The 27,302-nt window shown below is 37.3% G+C and overlaps 1 protein-coding gene across 1 annotated transcript in view; it reads left to right on the top strand.

The window, feature by feature from the left end:
• CYP7B1 (cytochrome P450 family 7 subfamily B member 1) overlaps window positions 1-27,302 on the top strand; it is a gene marked incomplete at both ends in the record, with an annotated part of 170,662 nt that overhangs the window by 114,664 nt on the left and 28,696 nt on the right. Inside the window, one exon of the mRNA XM_080929483.1 lies at window positions 17,673-17,809. Within this exon, the coding sequence (XP_080785609.1) occupies window positions 17,673-17,809 (137 nt within the window). The remainder of the gene's footprint in view (window positions 1-17,672; window positions 17,810-27,302) is intronic.

The raw sequence follows: 27,302 nt of genomic DNA, 5'->3' as shown, positions 1-27,302 counted from the left end.
TTTTAAAGTTTTTGACTCAATCTTTCTTCTCTTTTTTTCCTCTAAATGCCTAATCTTTGTGTTATTTTTCATTGTTCACAGATGGTTTAAAGGTGTTTTTTAGCTCAACTAAGACACAACTAACAATGTATCTAGAGATCCCTCTCTGAGTACAGCAATGGAAGAAAGGAATTAACGTACTGTAGAGTGTGGAAGCTCTTTAGTCACTGCATCCTGACTGGTACAAAGTAGTTCATTTTGTTCCCAGAGAATTAATGCTGTTTCCAAAAATTAGCTCTCATATGGCTCATTCAGGTAACCTGAGTTGAATATGAAAATTAGAATCTCGTTCATACAATTTTATTATATTATGGTTTATGAATCACAGTGGCTATGTGCCAGACTCCCTTTAAAGCTAAGTGGCCTCTTTGCCATGCTATTCCAGCTGAGTCTTTATTTGAAGTGTCTCTTCATCTTGGCTCATTTAGCCACACACAGAAGTTGCCCTATGGGAGATAACATCTTATGTTTATTTACTTTATAGAATTATCACTTCTGGGCTGACTGCAAGTGCAAAGCATATAAGGAAAAAAATCACATTTCTGAATGACAAGATTCCTACGACGCTGACACACGCCTCTCTTTCCTTGTTGCAGCAGAAGCAAAACCTTTGATTATGAGTTAAGAAGCCTGTTTATTCTCTTTATCCATCTTATTTATTTATATACTTCTTTATTCATGTTACAACCCAATATCAACCCCCTTTCTCTCCTAATTTCACCTTCCTCATTTGTTTTTTAAAAAAAAGTAAGCCTCATCTGGTGCCATCCCCCCCACCCACACACATTTTAATACAAAGCACCCACTTTCACCCTTGCACATCAGGTCACTAGGTGAATCCTCTCCCAGTGAGGCCAGAGATGTTCTTTTAGGGGAGGGCATTCTCAGGCAGGCAAGCAACATGAGGCCTATTTCCAGTCCATGCTTACTCTTTGGTTGGTGATTCCGGCTCTGCAAACCCCCAAGGGTCCAGGTTGGTTGCATTGCTGTGGAATCCCCGTCCTGTTCGGGTACCTTAATCCTTCTAACTCTTCTGTAAGATTCCCCAAGCTCTATCTAATGTTTGGGGATAAATCTCTGAATCTCTTTCCATTGGATGCTGAGTGGAGCATCACAGAGGATGGCTATGATAGGTCCCTGTCAACAAGCACAAAAGAGTATCAATAATAGTGCCAGGAATTGGTTCTTGCACATGAAATAGGTCTAAGTTTGGGGCAGTCATTAGTTGGTCATTTCCTCAATCTCTACTCTATCTTTGTCCCTGCTTTCTAAATATGACAGGATGTCACCAGCCCTGTTACACTCCTGCCAAAAAGCCTTCGAAGCCACAAGGAGCTAAATTCCCTTCCAACTAGAGACCTGAAGAAATGATTTCTTTAAGTTGTAAGGTCAGATTGATCAGAACTAGGCTTGTCTTTAGTTGCCACCACAGCAAATGCGGAAACCTGTGATTCTGTTGTTTTGAGTGCTGTCTTGAAGCACAGGGACTTTATGTCCTCATTGACATAGGTCAAAAAAATGTCATTTGATTGCTTGACCCTGCATTTATACAGTTCCCTTTATTGTATTAAAAACAACATTTATCTTTTTGCTGCCATTGCTCAGACTCTCTAAACTAGTCTTGTTATAATTTAGTTTTCACAAAATTCTAATTTCTACTTTTATGTTAAATATTTTAATCAGATAATTTAATCAAATATAAGAGGTGATGAGTTAATGTAATTGATATCTTTGCTATGGAGTTCAATCAAATCTCATCTGTAAGAGAAATTTCTGATCATCTCAGAAATTATAAAGTCAGCTGCATGGTTTTCTGTTTTTATTAAAGTGTTAAAATAACTTTCAATTATGAATCGATTCCTCCTCTTCGGATTGGTTGAAGTTGGCTGTCTTGGTTGCTGTGTTTCTAAGATCTGGTGCTCTTTGAGCTACTTCTTTCAGGGTATAATTTGCTGAAAGAATACCAAAAAAAATTACTTTTCACATTAAACATCCTTCAAAAGAGTAGTTGATTCTATGCCTGACATGCTCTGCCCAGCCAATCATAAATGGGGTCTATAAATCAAAATCTAAATTATTCAAAAGAAGACATGTCTCTGTGAATGAGGCGGAAAGATGCTGAATACAGGTATTGTACTAGTGACGTTTGGGAAGAAGTCAGAGAGGTGAGATGGTATGTTCACACGAGGACAGTGTTAATGCAACAGCTAACACTCAGAATTTGTACTGTGGTCACGTCATTTTATTTTATTCTTTACATGCACCAGCATATTTGATTCTCACAAAGAAAGTACTACGGCAGATCAGTTTCACAAACTAGGAGACAGAAGCAAAGATTAGTCAATCACTTAGCTTTTAGGAAGAGTCTGTGTACTAAACCATGCAATAGTCTACATTAGTGTGGTAAATAATCAGGAGGCCGATGGACTTTCGTAGTGATAGACAAGGGAAAAGCATGAAGGCTTGAACTATGGCTCAGATGCAGAAGAAAGGGGATCTTGTTTTCAATGCCAGTCAAAGATATATAGCATGGCACTGTGTCAAAAAACAAACTGAAGTAAGAGTTACACCTTAGTGGTATGTTTATTCACTACCTTATAGCTTATGGGTCCAGTTTTAAGTAAAATTTTCTGCATATATCTAGCACCAAATATATATATTTATGAAACTATATATTTACTCATGTATTTATTTATAGAGGAGGACAGAGAGAGACTGACAGAGACAGAGGAAAAGACTTGAATTTTTTCATATGTCCTTCTAGGAACTCCTCCTTGGCAAAAGCAAACAAAAATCTGACCTCAATAAGATTTCTCAGTGAAATCTGATACTGATGAGGTCCAGGTTCTTATGCAAAGAAGCACTTGCAAATTCCTCACTCTGTTGAGGCAGTAGTATAAAGCTGCCAGTGGTGTCAACTTTACAAAGCATGCACTACATAGAGTGTTATTTAGATCACAGGGTTGCACACATAGACTGATGACTGAGGTTCCAGTTAGTACATAGGCAGTGGAAGCTGCAGTCTGGCATGTGAAGATGGACTTGCTCAGACAGCACGCCAATGACGGAGGTGTCTGACTATTCAGCATTGCTTACTTGCCTCACACAGAATGCTTTTATGAGATGCACTTACTTTGTGGGCATCTTTGCCATTGGGCCATTACATCCAGTAATTCAAGTCATCACCAAAACCTTTCCACAGTGAAGGCCTTTGCATCAGAACAGATCTTTCTAGAAGAGTATGTGGATATCACCAAAGAACAGAGTCAAATAATCTAAACAGCCTGGAAAGTGATGTGTATTATAGAGGAATTTTCCATGTATTTGCTATGAAGCAGAGATTGTGTGAATACCAGATGTTGATGACATAACACAAGTGAATTTGTAAGATTATGGGACTGGGCAGAGGAGATGAATGCTAACCATGGGACACAATTGAGCAATTGAGATTATTTATGTTAATGAATCGTACAATTTTCAAGACAGAGTTGGAATAATGTTCATTGTGAAAAGGGATTATTGATCTTATTCTTGAGGTAAACAGGTATTTAGCAGTTTATTTGTGTTTATATGAGTAACAAGTCCTAAAGAATATGTGATGAACGCATATTGAAGGACAAAACAAACCATTCCCTACCAGTACAGGTGAGATAGCGTGAGGTTTAGGAAGGAGGGGAGACTGGGTGTTCTGCATCCGAGGTTTCATTCTCTGAGTAAAGCCTTAAAGAGACAGGATGAATCAATGCCTCCTTCCATGGCTTTTGTTTAATGTGACATTTCCAGACCCATTAACATATCACCTGGATCCACCCTGAGTTACAGCCTCTAGCCTCAGCATCTGCCTTCTATTCTCAGAGTTCAGTTGATTTTGATGTTCCTTACTACAAGTTTTAGATTGATTCTTGGTTCATCCACTTTAGAAATGGACAAGGCTTCTTTGGAATCAATCTTTAATTTACTAGTAAAGTGTATTTATTTTTAACATGAATTTCACTCTAAACTATATTATCATTTTCATGTTACATAAAATAACATTGGACTAAAAAGAAAGTAACAGTCCTGTATGATTCTTTCCCAAATATTGTAACTTTAATGTATTGAGGAACCATAAGAACCTTCAAGCTGAGGGAGTCCTTTGAAGTAGCATCTACTCTTCAGAGGCACTTTTTTTGACATCTGCAGATTAGAACATGTCAGTGAATATGTCCCTTAACTTCACCACCTAAAACTAAAGGCTATTCAGTTCTCAAGGAGGATATCAGACTTTTGTTGGCAAGTATGTATTTAGGAGAGTGTCTTTAGTTTGTGGTTTCTGGAGTTAGTGCTTCAGTTAGTTCACTCAGGAGTGTAGTGTGGGGTTAGGCTTGGTAGTTAGGAGCATTTGATCTTACTGAAGACTTAGTTTTGATTCCAAACACCAATATATTTCCAGTGGTTTAAATACCCTCTTTCAACCCCTGCAGGCACCAGACCCACATAAGGAATATATACTTACAAATGCAGATAAAACACACAAAAATTTAAGAATATTGACAGACCCTAAATGTCTGAGAAATTTTGCCTCATGTGTGGATATGGATTCAGGGTGGACCACCACCACCCTCATTCTGCATGGCATATTTCTTCTCCTTACTCTGCATCACACCAACATCCATGAACACCATTGACTATGGTGATTATCAAGTCAGGGGATGGCTCTAGTAAGACATTAGTGGTGTGTATTTAGAAACTACTATACCTTGCAAATAATCTCTGTGGTGATTTGCTTTTAAGTGTCATTCTGGCTGGGATTGCAGATGAGTAGCTTTTATAGTAGACTTTCAATCTCCATGTATGAAGAGAAAGGAAGATGCTATATCCATTTACCCGCTGTTTCTGCCTCTGCTTTTAAAGTTCTGCCCATCAAAAAGCAAGCATCCCATGGCCTGACTAAATGGAAGACCTCAGGTTCTACATACCCACTTTACAAAGTTAGTGTTGAATAACGCATTCAAGGCTCAGGGTCTCTGGTTGTAGTGCATAGAAAACATTACATGTAGACATTCTTTGGGGTCTTTTCTTCCTTTTTGACTTATGTTCCTATTAAATACATCTGCTTTTCTAGCATCTTCTGTGAAACAATATCATGCCTCTTCAGTCACAGTATTGAATGATTATCAACTTTACATGATAGTCTTTAGGGAATGGAAAATTCTGCAAACCCGTGATACTGATCTTTATAGTCAGGGTATCCTGGGATAACTTCACCTTGGCAAAGGTATTATTACTAGTAGGCTAGAGGCACTAGTTTGGGGCAGTGTTTCTCTTTAGCAACAACACCAAGTCCAGTAGTGTCTTTACTTATAGAGAAAAATGGTCTTGTTAGATGCAAACCAACAGAAAATCTAGTGATAAGATTGAAATCATCTGAACAACAATATCAATCAACCAGATCTCCCCCCACACCCCCAGCTCAGAGTTCTCAGAGACTAAACCACCAACCAAAGAGTACACATGAAGGAACCCATGGTTCCAGCAACATAGGTAGCAGAGGATGGCCTTATCAGGTATCACCAAAAGGAGAGGTCCTTGGCCCTGTGGAGGCTCAGTACCCCAGTGTAGGGGAGTGCCAGGGCAGGGAGAAGGGACAGAGTTGGTGGATAGGGGAACACTCTCATAGAGACAGGGGAATGAGTATGGGATAGGGGATTCCAGAGGGGAAATTGGAAAAGGATATAACATTTGAAATGTAAGAAAAGACAATATCCAATAATAAAAAGAAAGGAAGGAAAGAAGAAATCATCTGGAAATTAAAATCATTTTCAAATACTACCTTTAAAACCTCTGTACCATAATAGAATCTAGTCAAAATTCCATAGGAAAATTAATGACAACAAATTCTATTAACTTACAAAACTATCATGGGAGGAAATGCAAGGTCAAATAGAGGAACAGGGATTGAAGAAAAGATCACTCAGAAGCTGCCTCACCTGGGGATACACCACATATGCAGTCACCAAATCCAAGAATGATAGCTGGTCCCAAAAAGTACTTACTGGCAGGAACCAGACAGAGATGCGCCTCAGGTACTGAGCTAGAGTCATATAGATACAGCTGAGCATGCTTGCAGCTAACCATCGGTCTGTACTCGGGATCCCAGTGAGGTTGATAAAGAAAGGACCTAAGGAGCTGAAAGGGTTTGCAACCTCATGGGAAGATAACACTATCAACCAAACAAACCCTTTAAAATTCCCATGGAGTAAAACACAAACCTTTGTGTGCACTTTGAAAGACCTATTGGTCCAGTTGAGTATGTAGCTAAAGATAGCAGTGTCTGGCATCATTGTGAGAAGAGGCTTTTGTTCCAGAGAGGGAACATTTTTCCAATGTAGGAGAATAACAAGGCAATGGGGTGGAGAGGCAGATCAGAAGGGAGTTCACTTTTGTGAAGGCAACTGAAGGGGGAGGGGAGATGGGAGCCAGGTGGGGTAAAGGGATAACATCCCAAATATAAATACAGAGTATCTAATAAAAAAGAGAAAAGAAAATAAATAAGAAAATGGAAAAACAAAAAGTAACAGTAATGTTAAATAAGGGAAAATCAAGAAAAATGAGGAGAATAATAAAAAATATTGTCTGGGGATATAGCTCAGTTGTTAAAGAACCTGAGTTCACCTTCTAGAACCAACATTTTTACAAAAATGTCTGAGTTGCATATGTACTTATAGCCCCAGCACTGAGAAGAACTGAGAAGAAAACACCTCTGTGGAGAAATTTGAGACTTGCTAATTAATGTTGGGAATGCCAAAGGACGTAAAAATCAATACAGAGTGTTTCTATGTAACTCCAGCGGATGGTGGGGAGACCCTAGAGCTCACTGATTCACTGATTGAGCCATTTCTGTGCTCACTTAGAAAACAAGACTTAAATAATGGGAGGGACAGCAAGTGACGAAGAAACATGATGTCAACCTTTGGCCACTATATTGTGTCTGTTCACCCACATGGACATATACAGAGACAAATACATACATGCCTGATACACATGCACATGAGCACACACACACATATACTATATATATGTACATATGTATACTATGTACAGTGTTTATATATTTGATACTAATCCCTACAGAATTCTTCACTATGTGTGTGTGCATATACACATGGATGAAAAATAAGGAAAATACAAAAAAATGAGAAAAATACTAAAAATTATTATTTTGAGATATAGCTCAATTGTTAACGAACCTGAGTTCACCACATAGAACCAACATTACAAAAGTATCTTGAGAGTTGGTGTATGTACTTATAGCTCCAGCACTGATGTGAACTGAGATAGAAAATAGATATAGATGATAGATAGATAGATAGATAGATAGATAGTAGATAGATAGTAGATAGATAGATAGATAGATAGGTAGGTAGGTAGGTAGGTAGATAGGTAGGTAGGTAGGTAGGTAGATAGACAGACAGACAGACAGACAGACAGACAGACAGATAGATAGATAGATGATAGATATATATGCATATACACTCATAAATGAAGACATCTGAGAAATAATATATTAGAACTGTAACTCAAGAAATATTATGATTTTGGTTAGATATTCTTGGGTGGCTGAAACCAGCATTCTGAACTAAAAGTGGAAAACCTCGGCCCAGTCCAGTCTCACGTTTGAAGCTGAAACTCCCTATGAGAAGAAAGTAAAGTGGTCTTGCCAAGGACAGCGATGATACACAGTCCTTTCCTCTGTTTAGTTTTTCTGACCATTATTTAAAAAACAATATGTAGGTTACAGCTATTAATATCAACCTCATTTGATACTAAACCCTACAGAATGCTTCACTGACCTTTTCATTTTGAGTTAGAAAAGCTGTAGTAATTGGCTTTTAAGGAACTCATAATGACTATAAATAAAGTAGTCAGTTCTTTTTAAGTTATAAATAACTGTCCTCAAAATATTTCCAACTTCTTAATGTTTAGTGTTATATCTAAAGCCTACCAACAAACCTGGGGTCACCTCCATTTCTTTAATGTTATTCTCTAAAAATTTTTTCAGTTTGCAATTGTGGCTCTCATTTGTTTGAGTTCATTGGTATAGAAAATGTCTTCCACTCATATTTCACATAAAATCACAGCTGTTATATGCTGTGTTGAAAAACTACCCTCTCTCCATTGATCCATGTTTGCTACTTGATTCTGTTTGTGTGTCTATGTCTGGATTTCCTACTCTTTTCTTATCTGTTACTGTTCTTTCACTGTCTCAGTTACTGCAGTGTTAGGTTGTCATGAAACCAGGTGGTCCTGGTCATCCTATTCTGTTCTCTTTCGAGATTGCATTGACTATTTGGGGTGATTTGTTTTTCCAGGCAAAATTGAAAGTCTATTTGTTGATATTTACAGGATAATTCACTGGGGACTTAAGGATGTTTCTAATCCAGATCTGAGCTTTTCTCATATAGTCTTTATATGTATTTGACATATACCTAAGTCTGAATATTTGTAGTAAATTAAGCATAATATTTCATTTTGTACTAATATAAATGATACTATATTTTTAAATTCAAATATCAGTTACTTGTTTCATGTTTATAAAAAATCAACTAGTTTTTATAACATTACCTTTTATATTTTATTGATTTTATTTCATGTATGAGCTTTGCTTGTATGTATATATGTATGTCACATGTATCTCTGGTGTCTATGTAGACCATAAGTGGTCAACATATCCCCTGGAACTAGAATTAAAAATGGTTGTGATAGTTTTGTTTGACTTGAATTTTACTTTTGCTCATTTATAACTTCCTTGTTTTCCCCTATCTCAGTAATAATAACCAAAATTATTAGCTTTGCTTATGTGAATTTGGCCATTTTTGATAGCTCACATACAGAGTGCCATGCAATGGTTTTTCTTGCAGTAACTGGCTTATTTCATTTAACACAATGATCTCAAGGTTTATCCCCATTGTCCCATACTGCAGTTGCCTTCCTTCTACAGGGTAAGCAGTCTTGTATAAGATCCACATGCACATTCTACATTTTCTTTATTCATCTGTCAGTGTGTATTGAACTTGTTTTCATCTTTTAGCTATTGTAACTAGCCTTTGAATGAACATAGAGGTGTTAATATCTCTTCAAGATTCTAATTTTATTGTTTTCAATAAACATTTTGGATTGTTGGATCATTTGGTAAATGTCTTTTTACCTTGAGGAATTTTCAATTTTTTTGCATTTGTAACATTAATATGAAAAGATTTTAATTTCTCCAAAGTCACAGCAATGGTTATCTTTCATTAACAGATGAAGCGACATTTTATAATAAGTTAGGTTTGTTTTTATTTGTTTGCTTGCTCACTTGCTTGCTTTTGTTTGTTTTGTTTTACATTTTTTAATTCCTTTCTTTAAATGCATGTTGGCCATTTGTATGTCTTCTTTGGACAAATGCCTCTACAAGTCCCCAGTGGATTTTTTAAACAGGATAATTAAGTTTCACTTTAAATTGTAAGAATTCCATATAGCTTCTGAAGACAAGCTCTGTATCAGGTGCATAATTTGTAAATGCTTTTTTCCATTCTGATTTTGCTCTTGGACATGTAGAAGCTTTTTGGTTTTCTGTGCTCTGTTTACTTCTTGGTTTTGTTGCCTGTGCTTTTAGTGTCAAATCTCTGGAACAAATGACAAGACAAATCTCAAGAAACTTTTTTTTTAAGTATTTTATCCACTTGCAGTTGATTTTTTACATGTGAACGGACAGAGACTGGTATTAGATGTTGCCAAACAGCTTTTTGTCTCTACATATCGATTTGACCACTGAATTAGTTGCTTTAACTTGTTGATGTAATAGGATGCAGTGACGACTTTGAATGTTGAGCCAAGCTTGAAGGCTTGGAGTCCAACCTGCTCAGGATGGCTAATACTTGTTGAATTTATTTGACAGTTGTTTTGTTGAGAACATTATCATACTCATTTATAAGGTATTGATTGCTGTGATGTTCATAATTTCTTTGTATTGTTTTGATATTCCATCTATTATTTAGCATCAAGTATAGAGAAAATCAATCATTTCCTCCTCAGATAATTAGAACTCACTAGTAATGCTTTCTAGAGTAGTACTTTCTGTATTAGAAGGCTATAAACTATTAGTTCAATGTCTTGGTAGCTAATTCCTTATTCTTAGCTATTTCATATACAATATCATTCGTATCTACTAATAGTTGGATAGAACTATGAATACCTCCTTAGTGTTGTGCCCCTCAGAACTTTGTTTTTTTTTCTTCCTCCTTTAATCTAGCTTATTCTTAGTCTTCTTTATGACATGCCTGTGAGCTTGTTCCGTGTTCTTTTTGTGAAGATGGGTATACCATCTCCCTGTATTTTTACATACTACACCTGAAACTAGAAGTACCAAAGACAGCTTTTATAATAATTGTTTTCATATTTTCCAATAAGTGTTTGCTAAGTTGGGTAATAATCAACTAATGACTCATTAGAACAGTGAAGTAGACTGGTTGTAAATACATCAGAATGTGCATGCTCTTTCTCAATCAACAGACCTTATTTGAGAATCTGTGATTTGCCAAGTGCTGAAGTGAGGCTCATACATTCTGAGAATTGAGAACATGACAGTAATGACTGATGAGAATGAGGAAATTCTTTAGGGACGAGCCCCCTGATAGGACATGGAAGGCCAGAAGACTCTTTATGAGGTAATGAGAAGGCCTTCTCTTGCTCACAGTCTATGGAATTCTAAGTCTCACTTGTATTCTGTGCCCCATATGTGTAATCTGGCTTTGTTCCAAACACCACTGAATACTAGACACCGCTTTAATTTCATGTTCCAGACCACCATTGGCAGAGCTTTCTATGCTATCATACGTTTATTGAGTGACCTCGGATTAAAAGACATATGACTCCCTAAACCAATGAACAACTTGTCAGAATTGAAGATTGCTCATTTCTCTCCTGCAGATTGTCTGTTAGTCCACTCTCCTTAGGGAGCCTCAGGTTTCCATTGGGAGACCTTCCTGCTAGGTTCTTTTTCTGTTTTCCACTTAATAGGCAGGTACCCAGCTTCTTATTCACTTTCTTTTAAAGCAATCACTGTCTCTTAGACCACATATCAGAGATTGTCATCACAATAATCAAATACACACTGGAAAGTTTCTAAAGATTTATAGCCCTTTCCTGAGGTCAGCTTTCTATGTAGTGTCCTTTTTACTTACTCATATGAACTTCTTAAGTTCATGGGTACCCAAACTCTCAACAGTTTCAGTTAGCCAATGATTCAAAGGATGGAAAGGTTCTTCAATGATGGGGCATCTCCAGAATGGGTGAGAATAAGGCGGAAGGGCTAAGAGCTAAACTGCTTACAGAAAGAGTGGGCGGACACCACACTCACAATCAACTGCAAGCAGAGGAACAGCAGTGGAACCAGCTCTGCTTTATGTACCCCTCTCTCTTAGTCCATGTGTGCTGCTAAGAAGTTAAAGTTAATACTCTATTGGGAAAGAAACTGAGACTTTACGTTGCGTACTAGACTTAATATAAGTCAGATATACAAAATAAAATGGATCTTTGCTTCTCCATTTCACAAGAGCCACTATTGTTTCTAAAAGTGGGAATGACTCAGTTTTCAGTGATAGAAGGTCACTCCCTATGGTTTCAAATTTAATCTGTTTTGTATAAATAGGAATTATAATTTAGAGATATCTGTCACCCTCTTCCATTCTACTGTCTGAGTTCAGTTGTGTATATACTTATTTCTTTGGATTCTTTAAGGTACCTTTATGGCAAGATCTTTGAACCCTTTGAACTTTATATCAGTGTATCAGTTACTAAAGTGTCCAAACACCAACCTCATTTTTTTTCAGCCAAAGCAATGCACTGCTGTTCTTGTTTTTTTCAGTTCTGCCTAGACTCGAGGTATACATGGGATTGGCTGCACCCTTTCTTCACTTCATCTTTGGAATCTCTTATCTTGATGATCAGAAATTGTTTGAATGTGTTGAGGTACCTTTGCCTAGAAGAAATCCATGAGGAGAGTGTTTTAAGAATTCCATTCTAGGTCTGTAGAGAGAGTTCAACAGTTAAAGGCTAGGCTCACAACCAAAAATATAAGAATTCAGTTATAAATTTCATGAGCAAGAAAACCTCAGCCAATAAACTTGCTTTCAAAAACCCCTAAGCAAAGATAAGATAAAATGAAGCACCTTTAAGGGTGCCTTGTTCACCAATAATTTGGTTCAAAGTTAGCAATAGCTCTCAGCCTTGGAGCCATCATTGCCGAAACCTCTGCAACACTGAAGAAATGTGATAAAGTAGGGAATAAGAACAGTGAGGTACAAAGAGTTTCAAGTAAACCAACTTGGGTAACCATGGCAGCCACTGGAAAAGAAAAAAAAAGGATGCTAAAGTTGAGAAACACCGGAACAAATTGTTAGAATACATGCCATTTTTAATCGTTTGTTTCTCAATGAATCTAGAATTTCCACTGCCATCTCATCCCCAAGATCATGTCAAAGAGAACCTCCTTGCTTATTAGTCCTTTGTCTCTGATCTATGGAACACACACACACACACACACACACACACACACACACACACACTTCTTAACTTTGAACAGAAAATGTTAAGATACTGATATAAATACTAGGTCACCTAATCCAAAGAATTCTTAATGATTTTTAATCAACATAAAATCTTTTCTACTTTGAGTTGATGTTAAAAGGTGCTTTATAAACTTAGAAAGTTGTTACAATGACTCTGACACCTAACCTTCGATGACTATAGCAAGATACCAGATTAAGAAATTGCTTTGATGAGAATAGATTGTTATAAAATAACTAGATTTTAAGAAAACAATATACATTTAGTAGCCAAAATATTTCAAAAATATTATTTACTGTTATGTGGATTAGTGTTTTATATATGTGCACACACACATATGTGAAAGCAAGAAGAGAATGCTTGGATCCCCTGGATCTAGAACTCCGGATGGGTATGAGTTAAATTTGGGTAATGAAAAATTAATCTGAATACCCTTTTAGAACACCAAGTTCTCTTAACTACTGAGCCATCTTTTCAGCCCTAACAGTAGTAACCAAATATTTTAGTCGCTGTACTCGACTGTATATGTAAAATAAAGATGAACTTCAAATATTATGTGTAAGTATGTTTGACTTTAAATTTAAAAAGACAAGGCTGAAACATTTTGTATGCTGTATTTGTATTATTCTCCAATATTTATTTTCAGATAACTTTGAACTTGACATTTTTTGTGACAGATCTTAAGATGGGCTTAACACCTAAAGAAGTAATCCCAAGAGCTGATAAAATTGTGTGTGCATAATTGTGACTTGAATTTGATCCTGGGGGAGACTTTAAAATCTCAAGTCATTAGGATTCCTATATTCTTTTCTTACTATAAATCCTGATTGGAAATTGTATGTACTATTAAAGTGAGATCAAGAAATAGTATGAACTATCGACTTTTAAACTACATCTCAGAACATCAGGTCCAGGTTCACTCCAGCTTTAGAATTTTATTAGCCACACATGGCACTGAGCATCCTACATCCTCATTTATCAGGGAGCAATGAGTAATTCATGTTCAAAGTCATGGAGCATGAGTAAGAAAGATAGCAATACTTGCCCTCTGCCATGAGTTAGTGGGCCTTTCTGGACCACTATGGTGATATTTTTCCTCCTTACATAATTTTTACAAATGTACTGATAAAGATAGATTCTATTATCTGCCTTGAATAGGTTGTCTATCTTTTTGCTTGTAACTGTGTACAGTTGTGACAAGGTGCTTAATAATCTTAAGCTTACTGCTGCCAGAATAAATACAGCTGTGAGAAATGATGACCCTGCCATGTCTGTAACAATAACATGGCAAATGTGGCTCCCTAATTCTGAACAATGCTAATATTGACTTGGATTTCTGCTTCCCATCGTCTATCTTGTGCAAGCCCAATGAAGACTACAGCTTTTTGTTGAATGACAGCATAGAAGATGACATTAGCTGTACTAAATTAGAATATGACAAAAAGCCTTACTAAATCCTTTTTATAATATGATATTAAACCAGACACAGTAAAAGTAGATCAAGGAAACAAGATAGTATTGTCAAAGGAAATGCTTTGAACTATAATGCTGATAAACTTTAAATGGTCCCGGAGCAGTAGTGAACAAACAGAAGTCTCATTCTTCACTCAAATGTGTGGTTTCTTCTTGTGTAAAATTTGGGGGAAACTGGCTGGGACGATACTTTAGTAGATAAAGTGTTTGCCCAACAATCATGGGACTTGAGTTTGGAACCCCACATCCATGTAAAAACCTAGGCATGGTGGCTTCTATATAAACCCAAGCCCTGAATGCATAGTGTGTGGGGATGGCAGTTGGCCCTCAGGAAGTTACTGACCAGCTAATCAATGTCCTAGCCAATCAGATGTCCCCCCTCAAAATTACTCACCAGCTAGTCTAGGAAGTGAGTAATCTCTGGGATCAAGGGTGGACCTTATCTCAAAAACTATGGTGGACCATATTTTTTGACCAGCTAATCAATGTACTCTAGCCAATCAGATGTCCCCCCTCAAAATTACTCACCAGCTAGTCTAGAAAGTGAGTAATCTCTGGGATCAAGGATGGACCTTATCTCAAAAAATATGGTGGAGAACAGAAGACACCAACCACTGAACTATGACTGTGCATGTACACATATAAATTGAATATGAAGTCAATGGGAACAGTGTTCTTTAAAATTACCTTATATTTCATAAGATTTTAAAAATCAATCATTGTTGATAATGACTGTATTCAGGAAAATCAAAAGTTATCCAGGAGTTGGTGTTATATGCCTGTAATTGCAGAACAGATATCAGAAAGCAGAGGTAAGATCACACTGACTTCGACCAGCCCATCTCAAACATATAATTTAAAAATTTTCAAAGAGAGAGAACAGTGTAAACATGTGAATAATATGATCCATGTTTTCTGCAGTGTGACTTGTTTTCACGTCACATTTTCACGTCACGTCTTTGCATATGGACTTAAACAGTGGCATAATTACATATAAAATAAAATGCCTTTCATGTAGTGAAAGCAAAATCAACTCAGATTTTACTTTGATCCTATGCCCCCCCCCACAAAAGCATGCTGGGAAGATCTTCTGTTTATATTTTGTTTAAGTCTACTGTGTATCGGTGTGTGGGAGACTAAGATTTTTATATGGGAACTACAGCTACCGTTGCTGAAATGGCCATAATTCTGACCTTTAATTAGATCTAAGCTAGTCATACCTGAGATTGATCAAAATGAAGCATATAGTCTCCCAGATGGATCAAAGGACCAAAAGAAAGTAGAATATTTGTTTTGAACCTTTCCAGAATAAAAACAAAGAAAGGATTATTCTGCTTGCCTTATTTTTTATCTTATCATATTGCATTCACCAGATAAGTGACTAAAAGAAAATTTGAAATACAAGTTTGCTAATATCAGAAATCAAAAAGAAGAAAGTGTTTAAGCCATAGTGTTTTAAGGGATGCTTCACATATTTAAAAGTTTCTTTATTAGTAAAACATATAAGAGAATTCTATTCATATTCATTATTTCAATAAAATTCATAAAAATAATAACAAAGCATAAAAGTCAGGAAAAGCATGCTGAGGAAACGTGGGTTTCTTTTTCTTTGTGGGGTGTAAGGAATCAAATACAGAGTCTCGTGCATAAAAACCAAGCAAGTGCTCGAGTTCCAAGTTATACCCTAAACTCTATACTGGCACCTTTATTGTTCTCAGTGAAAATATTTTTTAAGTTAAGTTATTGTCACTCTTCTGCATATGTAATTTTAGTCAGGCTAATAGCTGGTAAACGTTGGCAGCTAAACTTCGTGACATCTAACACCCAGAGCACGGCAGGAGCTCTGGGATTTGCACTGCACTGTGGTTACTGTGTGTCCATTCACTCCTCATCCAGAGAGCTGCATTGTTGGGATGTTTAATTGGGTTCATGGATTGACTAATTTTCTTAGATGGTTGAAAGTATAGCTGAGCAGCTCCTTAACTTACATGAAGTTCTTGAGCAGACACACACCTTTAGGCAAATTGCTTAACATCTAAAACCCAAGAGAGGCTACATAAAGGAGAAAGTACACTAAAGCCTCCATCAGGTTCTAAACACTTTGACCAATTAAATTAATAGAAAACACCAACAATGAATCATATGGCATGTTCACTGTAAAGAACAAACTTCCATGTAATGTATAAAATGCACTAAGGTATTTCGAAAACCTTCAGGTTCCACAGTGCACCGTTTTCCTAATGCCTCATCATACAAAAATGTAATAGAGTCTTATTAAGATTGGATGAAAGCATACCATATATTTGTAGGAAGATGTGTTTCAACATACATTGGGGTTTAAATGACTGAGTTCTCATAACTGTACATACCATGCTACTATGAAATAGTCATCAGAAATTGCAATACATTTTTAATAAGCAGTTTAATTCTAGCCTAAAGTTGACCTATTCCATAGTACCTTTTTTTGTTTGCTTTCTGTTGCTGAGATAAAATTCTAACCCAAACCAACTTGGCTGAGAAGAGGTTTTAGGGTTTAAAATTCCATGTCATAGTCCACCCAGGGAAATCAGGCAGGAATTCAAGTAGGAATTTAAGAAGACTATAGCTTGCCCACCACCCTGCTGATTAGGGCAGAGATTCAGCTAGTCGTCTTACAATATCCAAGAACACTTACCCAGGGGTAACACAGTTCGCAGCTGGGGGCTAGGCCCTCTTCCATCATTTATCAATAAACACCCCCCCCATATAAGCCCACAGGCTAATCTCATGGTGGCAGTTACTCAACTAAGTTTTCGTCATCCCAGGTGTGTCAAGTGGACAATCCAGAACATCCATCCCACTCTCCAAATGCATAACCATCAAGAATAAATGTTACTTAAAACTTAGTTGGATGAAGATTGCAAGAGAAAGCTCAAGGACTTGTGCTCTTTCACAGGACCCCAGTTGAATTTCCAGTACCCACAGACTGGCTCACAACTGTCCTTAACTCTACTTCCAGGATGTCTAATGCCATCGTTTTACTTCCTCAGTCACTTAGTACATAAACATTCATGCACACAAAACACCCATATACCGACAAAAAAAATAAATAATAGAGCCAAATTTAGTTCTTATTAGATTTAGTAGGTAACATTTATAGAATGACTTGTGAAGGACCAAAACGTCAGACAGTGGCCTTAAAAAAATGAGCATTTTATCAAACTGACAATTTTCCAAATAAATTCCAAGAGTTAATGTGGTTTCCTATTGTTCCTCTTAGCCACAGACCCATCAGGTGTACAGTGGCATTCTGATAGAAAACTGAACATGTGGTAAACACATCAGAGTGTCTCAGCTCTCAAGCAGCTATTGAATCCTTATGAGAAAAAAGGCTCAACAGAAAAGGAACTGGAGGACATACACATATCCACACAAGCTGAAAGGGCTTCGTAAGCATGGAGTGTGGTGATGTAAGAATCAGTGATGAGGTGAACCGACGGAGGCTGCACAATTTATGATTCACTTAGACTGCATTAATAACCTGGAGGTAATAAAGTGAGAATGATTTCAGTTTTCTTCCTTTCTCTTCATAGGCGCCCTCGTGAACCTCCCTTGATAAAAGGTTGGCTTCCTTATCTTGGCGTGGCCCTGAAATTCCGGAAGGATCCGATAACTTTCTTGAAAACTCTTCAAAAGCAACACGGTGACACTTTCACTGTCTTGCTTGGGGGTAAGAAGCTCTGAGTACTCTGCATGTGTCATACTCTTGCTTGCACTTTGCTGTCTTCACATTTGTTCATGGGGAAGATGTGAAGCATCCGTCCAGCACTGCAGAGCAAATACAAAGAATGGCCAGTGTGTAGCGCAGGGAGGACCTGGTTACACAAGCCTCCAACAAGTCCTAAAGAAGCCACTCTCTGGACCTCATGTGGATTTATTCTGGATTACTTTAGGTTATCTGAGAATTATTTTAAGAGCTAGAATGTGAGGTCTGTGTGTGTGTGTGTGTGTGTGTGTGTGTGTGTGTGTGTGTGTGTTTCCCTTATGGAACAATTTTAGAAGTAAAAGGTAGTTCAGCAGACAGCTCAGAGTTCTCATGTCCATGATCTTCCTGTCACAGATCCCCAGCTAATCACATCTCATCTGAGTATGGTAATCAATACCAGCTGATGTGCTCATGGGGGTGCATCATTCACAGTCCCCCATCTGCATTCTAATCTGCTTCTTATGTTTTTTGGCTTTTCATAGAAGCATGATGTCACATGCATGCCAGTACAGGGTCATAAAGGACGGTTTCACAAATCTGAATGTCTGAATTTTCCACATCATCCTTTCTCTTTCCCTGCTTTGCAAACACTGGTCTGGAGTAAATTTCAGAGTAGTTCACACTTTTCATAACGCTTTTAAAAGGAAGACATACCTGTCTCCATGACTGTTCTTGTCACATCACAAGTTCTTCCTCTCATGCTTTTATTTCTTCTGTTTGGGATCTTTGTCCTTAGCTTAAAACCACATTAAATCATTAAAAGTCTCCTACTTTCATTCTGTATGTTCAACACACACATTCCCTCTTTCACTCTCAATCTCACGTTTATTATTTTCTACCTTTATTCCCCACTTTTCCCCCTTTCCCTTGTCCCACCCTCCCTCCATTCCTTACTTCTTCATTCCCTAATCCTCCCCTCTCCATGTTCTTTCCCCCTTCATTATTGTCTTCTTCCTTCTGTCTCTCTTCTATACTTTTTATCTATCTTTATCTCTGTCTCCTAGATATTTTCAGAGAGTGACTTGCCTTTGTTGTCTCTAGGACCTTATTTTCCAGAGTCCCCCTAATGGTAACCAGCCTTTTGTTCTCTCATTCACAGTCAGGGTGAGCATAACTAGCCCCTTTCTCTTAGTGCCTTGCTGAAGTCCTGTCTTCCTAAAATTTCCAATTGCTTCCAACTCTCTTACATGTGGACCCTCAGGTTCCTCTATTGACTCTGAGTATCTTTCATGAACCTTATGGATGCATGTCTTTCCATACCAGTATGTCTTTCTGTACATCTGCCCTATTCTATTCCTAGAGAATTGGGCAGTCTTCTGCCAGTAATTAATGTCCTGAAGATCAGCAGCAACCTTCAGTACATCATGACTACCATATAAATGTACCATTCAAGTAATAAAAAGATAGAGCTCCAACTTGATTGGCTCATCCACATGGTTAATTTTAATTCATTCTTGAACAGGCAAGATTAGTTTTATTACAACTTATTCTTTCCCCTTACAGCTGACAAATCTTTTCCCATGATAATTGCATCAACTATAATTTTAAAAAGATAGAAATGAAAACAATCATACAACTTTAAAGCATTGTAATATGATCTTCCCAAGACCCCCGTCCAGTTCACTCCCATCTTGACCCCACCCTGCAGTGTGTTTACCATCTCTTTGTCAGTTTTTTTTTCTTATAATAGGAGTGGAATTATATGAAACATTATCTCCTGCATATATTGATATTATCATCAACACTTTTATTATATTTTAAATTATATCAAATCTTGACTAATTGACCTTGGGGTGGAAAGGGAGTGGCAGAAGGAAACTGGGATTTCTCAAGCTAAAGAAACACACTTCATAAAACCATACTGCCTTGACCCTCCTGTCTCCTAAGCATCCCTTCTGCAATCTATACTGTGTTTTGGATATGCTGGAAGAAAGACCAAAGGGAAGAAAAGGGATACATATAGCCCTCCCAGGATCCAGGAAGAACTGAATATGGAAGGACAAAAGCTTCACAGGTTCCGGTTGTGCTCACGCTAATCCACATGGGTGAGGGAGAGGAATAGTCTCAAGATGTTCTCCAAACCACATTATTTTCTTCCTTCCCTCTCTCTATGTTTCTGATATTTCTTTCCTTGTATCTACCTGGGAAGTGATTTGTAAAGTATAAGTTCCTTAAAACAGCAGTAAGGTACCTATAGCCTCAAGGCCTTGCCTTCTGTTTTGAAGACGAAGTGCCCTATTAGGAGAAGAGACCCTATCTGCTAAGGGAATTCTCCTAGGGTCGTTAATAACCTTCTGAGGAATTGAGAAGGACCCTGTTGATACTGTTAGTGTACATGAATGTGATAAAGCGCAGGAATTATGCCTTTCTGAGGTAAGCCTAGTTGGCATTACACCTTTGTAAGAGAAGCTGTGGGATCCTCCTCAGGATGGTGGTGAACATCTTCCAAAGGGGTTCTTAGAATTTCTGACATGGTGAAGGGCAGGACTGACTTCATGGACCAGCCAGCTGCTGAGGGCATTGGCTGAGCTATTTGGCAAAGTCTTATCATTGTAAGCATTCCTTTTACCCTACTCAAACAAGTGGATGGGCATTGGTTACATTACCTATGTAATAAAAAAACATAGGTCTAGGAATTCAAGTCAGTTCCTTAATCAGTGTGTGTGTGTGTGTGTGTGTGTGTGTGTGTGTGTTTCTCAGCACTTGGGATATTTAAGCAAGAGGTCTCAAGTTTGAGGTCAGCCAGCAAAAATCTGCTAAACCAACAAACAGCAATCAAAAACAAAAACAAACAAAGAAAGAGATAAACCATCAATAACAACATATTATTCTCCAAAAGAGGGGCCTCGAGAAAATAGGTCAGTTGGAAAAGTACATGCTGCATGATGCGATGTACTTATCCCAACATATGGGAAGAAGTGACAGAGAAACAGATCTATGGGGTTCCTTGTCCATTTAGCTGAACCCCATCTGCCAGTTCCCATCCTGGTGAGAACCATTTTCAAATAGCATGGTGGGCAGCATCTGAGCAACAATGACTGAGGTTAACCTCTATTCTTTATAAGCACACGGCATATAGATGTGCACATAAACACATGACCACATGTAAAAATCAAGCAAACAAAAGCAGTCAACCCATGCTTACCAATGACTGTAAACCCTAAATTCTAAGAAACCTAATACTGATTGCCTAAATAATTTAGTCATCTTTATGTTGATAATTAGGAAGTAAAGATCCACCAGTGAAGAGGCTCTGATGGCCCCCCCTATGCTTTATATGACCGTGAATACATCCCTGTTGAGAAGCCCTGTGAATATACAGTTTTGATGCTCAGTTTGTGATATAACTTATTTTAAAAATGAAGGGTAAAGTTGTCTACCCTTGCACTTGTCATGTGACATTAGTGAGTGTATGGTTTTTGCAGGTCAAGATAATGATTGTTTTCTCCAAAAGTCTCAAGGGACACAATTGTCACCTTAATTTAAAAAAAAAAGTTATGGCTTTCCATGAGGAACCACATAAATATGTAATTTTCCACAGAAAATAGTTCTCTAATTGGTTTTGTGTTAGTGCAATGGAATCATTTTCCCTAAATGTCACACCAGAGAAGCTCTTCTATACACCATTGTCAACTGCTAGAGAAATCTCACTAATGAAGGGGTTAAGTATAGGATGATGATCATTCCTAACAAGTAAGTTAGCTGCCCAACTAATGCTAATAGGTCAACATTCAAATCTGCTACATTACCTTACTTACACGTTACAATTTTAGAAAATTTATTTAAAATATCTTTTTACACACACACACACACACACACACACACACACACACACACACACACACACTGATTAAGGAACTGACTTGAATTCTTAGACCCATGTTTACTTATTGCCAATTTTAACATGAAAACAGCCAAGCTCACTTACCATCTAAAAGCCAGACATCTTGGTATAAGATGTCAAGCACATTTATAAAATTATTTTAAATTTTGTAGCATTGGCTTCCTAAAGAAATGATATCAGAATATATGTTTTATCTAAGGAGGCTGGAGTTAGTAGTCCCAGTCAGTTCCACAACACGGAAGAAAAACAAAATAGTTGGCAAGGAAGATATTAAACTTATTGGTCCGATTTCAAAATTAACGGGCAGAAAATTATTTTATACTGTATCTTTTCAGACATGGAACTCATTTGACATTTGCATTTTAGGCAAATGCAAACTTTGCAATTTTTAAAATCAATATTTTATATTCATTTCTGACAGCATTCTTCTCTCCGTTGAAAACATTGCAAAGAATATTGTTTGTACATTAGTATCTCTGTGTAAGAGGCAGCATGCCTGTTGACACTTAGTATTCATTTTCATAATATCGCACGAAGAAAAAGTAAATTTCTCTTTGAGCATTCATAGCCTTCAAGATAACTTTTCAAAGAAATCCCTTTGTTTGGAAATTTAAATTCATTTTATAAATGTATATGTATTTTCCTAACTGTCTGATTAGGGAACACAAAGAAACTCTGGTTTTACATCTCACATTAGCAGATGGTGGACAGATGGTTTAAATTAATATTAATTTTGGAAAACTTAGCTTAAATTGTTTATACTGAAGATTAAAAGTTGGAAAGCCAGCTAAAATCTACAGGGTTATTGGTACTTCCAAACCAACTTGAAAAGTAAAATCCAGAAAACATAGCTAGTTCTAAAGTGATACACATTTCCTTCAGAAAGATTGAAGGCAGAAGGCAGGAAGGTAGCATCTTATTAGAGGAGAAAATTAGCATTAGAAGAAGGGAGAAAGGTGGAGGTCCTAGACTGAGAAGCGACTTTGAACTTCTCAGTGATGGTCCTTTCAAAGAACTTAGTAGGCTTGGCAGATGCCCGGTTGGTACCATGCCAAAAACACAAGCCAATAACCTGGTTTCAGATCCTCTACACCTCTATAAAGAAGAAGGTGTGAAAAGTGTGTCTGTAAGTGTGTGGACACAGTGGATTTCCTGGAGTTCACTGGGTAGCCATCCTACATGAATTAATGAGCCCCAGATCCAGTGAGAGATCTTGTCTTCAAAAGTAAGATGTCCAGTGATTGAAGAAGACAGCTGGTGTTGATTTCTGTTTTCCATGTGCACATGTAGTTGAAAATGTAGGTGCACATACTACAAATGTATCTACAACACACAGGCACACACACATATACAAACACACACATACACACACACACACACAGAGAGAGAGAGAGAGAAAGAGAGAGACAGAGACAGAGACAGAGACAGAGACAGAGACAGTGAGAGAGGCAAAGAAAATCTCCAGGAAGCTAACTGGTCAATCAGCCTGCCCTACAAAGCAGAAGTAACAAGGTGAAAGCTGAGAACCAAATTGTACAGGCACAGTGTGGTACACACACACCCTACCTGCACACCCTACAGCACACAGACCAAGTCAACTAACCAGTGTTTACAAGATGTTACTTTGGTTTGTTATTTGAACCAATTATTTCCCATTTTTAGTTTTGCTCAAAATTTTATATTTTCTTCTGATAAGGGGAATAAAGATAGGGAGAGAAGGAGGAGGAAAAGGTAGAAAAGGAGAGAAAGAACACTAAAAAGAATGTCCATTTCTAATGATTTATAGACAACAGAAATCTAGATGTACCCAATCACTGTTTCTTCTTTTTCCAATTGAACAACTTTATTTTTTTTTTGGAAGGAAAAACTTATTTTTATTTTACATGTTATAGTCTTTTTTTAATTGAAAAATTTTATTTAAAAAAAACAAACATAAATGTACAAATTGTTAAGCTTTTTTTTAAGGTTTGATACTCTGCATTAAGGCCTTACTAGTCACAATGAGCAAAAATTACATGTAAAACAGGATGTAACCTGGAATTAGTCAACATTTTCTTAGTGTGTAAGGATTGAGCATAATCTTTTTTATCTTGAACTTCACACAGTTTGTGAGTTTTTTCTGGGGCAGTCCAAGCCTCTGGGGTTAGCATTCCACTATCAGTGACTGCATATTATGTCTGTTCTTTTGTGACTGGGTTATCTGACTCAGGATGATATTCTCTAGATGCAACCATTTTCTTAAGAATTTGGTTAAGTCATTGTTTCTGATAGCTGAGTAGTACTCCATTGTGTAAATGTACCACAAGTTTTGTATCCATTCATCTACTGAAGGACATCTGGGTTCTTTCCAGCTTCTGGCTATTATAAATAGAGCTGCTATGAACATTGTGGTGCATGTATCTTTGTTATATATTGGAGTGTCTCTGGGGTATATGCCCAGAAGTGGAATAGCTGGATCTTCAGGTAGTATTATGTCCAATTTTCTGAGGAATCGCCAGACTGATTTCCAGAGTGGTTGTATCAGTTTTCAACCCCACCAACAGTGGAGAAGTGTTCTTTCTCCACAACCTCGCCAGCATCTGCTGTCATCTGAGTTTTGGATCTTGGTCAATATGACTGGTGTGAGGTGGACTCTCAGGGTTGTTTTGATTTGCATTTCCCTGATGGCTAAGGATGTCGAGCACTTCCTTAGATGTTTCTCAGCCATTTGATATTCCTCAATTAAGAATTTTTTTTTGTTTAGCTCTGTACCCCATTTTTAATAGGGTTGTTTGATTCTCTGGTATCTAGCTTTTTGAGTTCTTTGTATACCTTGGATATTAGGCCTCTATCTGATGTGGAGTTGGTAAAGATCTTTTCCTATTCTGTTGGCTGCTGTTTTGTTTTCTTGACAGTGTCCTTAGCCTTACAGAAACTTTGCAATCACATTAAGTACCATTTGCTAATCTTTGACCTTAGAGCTTGAGCCATTGGTGTTTTGTTCAGGAAATTTTCTCCTGTACATATGTGTTCTAAGGATTTCCCTACTTACTCATCTAATAGTTTCAGTGTATCTTTTTTAATGTGGAGATCTTTGATCCATTTACACTTGAGCTTTGTACAAGGAGATAAGGAAGGGTCTATTTTCATTCTTCTGCAGGCTGAGTGCCAGTTGGACCAACGCCATTTGTTGAATAGTCTGTCCTTTTACCATTGAATGTTTACAGCTCCTTTGTCAAAATTCAGGTGACCATATACGCGAGGGCTCATTTCTGGAACTTCTATTCTATGCCATTGATCCACATGCCTATTTCTGTAACAGTACCATGCAGTTTTCAGCACAATTTCCTTGTAATATAGCTTGAGGTTCGTGATTCCCACAGATGTTTTCTTGGAACAACTTTATTTTAAAAAACAGGTAAAGGTACAGATTTTAAAAGAATGTTTGCATAAAAGTATATGAATATATTTTTGTCATTCCTTATTATTTTAAAGGCTTGATAGAGTGCATTAAAGTCTTACTCGTTACGATGAGAATAAAGTACATGTAAAACAATATGTACCTGGGAATAGTCAAAGTTTTCTTGGTGTGTAAAGACTAAGCATATATATATATTTTTTTTTTTTGGCCTTCGTTTTTCTTAAAATTTTTATAGTCTGTAAGTTGTTTGTAGGGTGCTCAGAGCTTTCTGGGGTTAGTATACGGTGATCAGTGACTGCATATTATGTCTGTTGTTTTGTGACTGGGTTACCATACTCAAGATGATATTCACTAGATGTATCAATTTTACAAGGAGTTTCATAAAGTCATTGATTCTGGTAGCTGAGTAGTACTCCATTGTGTAAATGTACCACAATTTTTGTTTCCATCCACCTACTAAAGGACATCTGGGTTCTTTCCAGCTTATGGCTATTATAAATAGGGCTGCTATGAACGTTGTGGTACATGTGACTTTGCTGTATGTTGGAGCATCTCTGGGGTAAATGCCCAGAGGTGGAATAACTGGGTCTTCAGGTAGTACTATGTCCAATTTTTTGAGGAAATGGCAGACTGATTTCCAGAGTGGTCTTACCAGTTTACAACCCCACCAATAGTGAAGAAGTGTTCCTCTTTCTCTGAATACTCATCAGCATCTGTTGTCATCTGAATTTTTTATCTTAGCTGTTCTGGATGGTGGGAGGTGACATCTCAGGGTTGTTTTGATTTGCATTTCCCTGATGACTAGGGATGTGGAGCACTTCCTTATATGCTTCTCAGCCATTCAATATTCCTCAGTTGAGAACTTTTTGTATAGCTCTGTACCCCATTTTTAATAGGATTGTTTGATTCTCTAGTGTTTAACTTCTTGAGTTCTTTGTATACCTTGGATACTAGGCCTCTAACAGATGTGGGGTTGATAAAGATCTTTAACCAATCTGTTGGCTGCCATTTTGTTTTCTTGACAGTGTCCTAAGCCTTACAGAAACTTTTCACTCTCATTAAGTTCCATTTGTCTATATTTGACCTTAGAGCACTAGCAATTGGTGTTCTGTTCAGAAATTTTTCTCCTGTGCCTATGAGTTCTAAGGTTTTCCCTACTTTCTCTTCTAATAGTTTCAGTGTTCCTGGTTTAATGTGGAGATCTTTGATCCACTTACACTTGAGCTTTGTACAAGGAGATAAGAAAGGGTCTATTTTCATTCTTCTGCTTGCTGAGTGTCAGTTGGACCAACACCATTTGTCAAAGAGTCTGTCCTTCTTCCATTGAATATTTACAGTTATTTTTTCAAAAATTAAGTGACTATATCTGTGCTGGCTCATTTCTGGATCTTCTATTCTATTCCATTAATCAATGTGTCTATCTCTGTACAAGTATCATGCAGTTTTTAGCACAATAGTCTTGTAATATAGCTTGAGGTCAGGAATGGTGATTCCTGCAGATGTTTTCTTGTTGATGATGGCTTTCTCTATTCTAGGTTTTTTGTTATTCCAGGTGAAATTTCACATTGCTCTTTCCAACTCTATGAAGAGTTGGGTTACAATTTTGATGGGGATTTCATTCAATCTGTAGATTGCTTTTGGTAAGATGGCCATTTTTACAATGTTGATTCTTCCAATTTATAAGCATGGGAGATCTTTCCATTTTCTGAGATCTTCCTCAATTTCCTTCTTCAGAGATTTGAAGTCCTTGTCATATGGGTACTTCACTTGCTTAGTTAGAGTCACCCCAAGGTATTTCATATTGTTTGTGACAATTGTGAAGGGTATGTTTTCCTTAATTTCTTTCTCCGCATGTTTGTCCTTTGAGTAGAGGAAGGTTACTGATTTCTTTGATTTAATGTTATATCCAGCCACTTTGCTGAACTTGTTTATAAGCTGTAGAAGTTCTCTGGTGAAATTTTTGGCATAACTTATGTACACTATCATGTCATCTGCAAGGAGTGATGTTTTTACTTCTTCCTTTCTGATTTGTATCTCCTAGATCTCCTTTTCCTCTCTAGTTTCTCCAGCCAGGAATTCCAGTACTATTTTGAATAGGTATGGGGAGAGTGGGCAGCCTTGTCTTATCCCTGATTTTAGTGGGATTGCTTCAAGTTTCCCACCATTAAGTTTGATGTTGGCTGTTGGTTTGCTGTATATTGCTTGTATTATTT

Source organism: Micromys minutus (genome assembly GCF_963924665.1).
Source record: "Micromys minutus genome assembly, chromosome: 15".
Lineage (NCBI taxonomy): Eukaryota > Metazoa > Chordata > Mammalia > Rodentia > Muridae > Micromys > Micromys minutus.
Note: the sequence above shows the minus strand (reverse complement) of the source record. Positions and strands in the feature narration are given on the sequence as shown.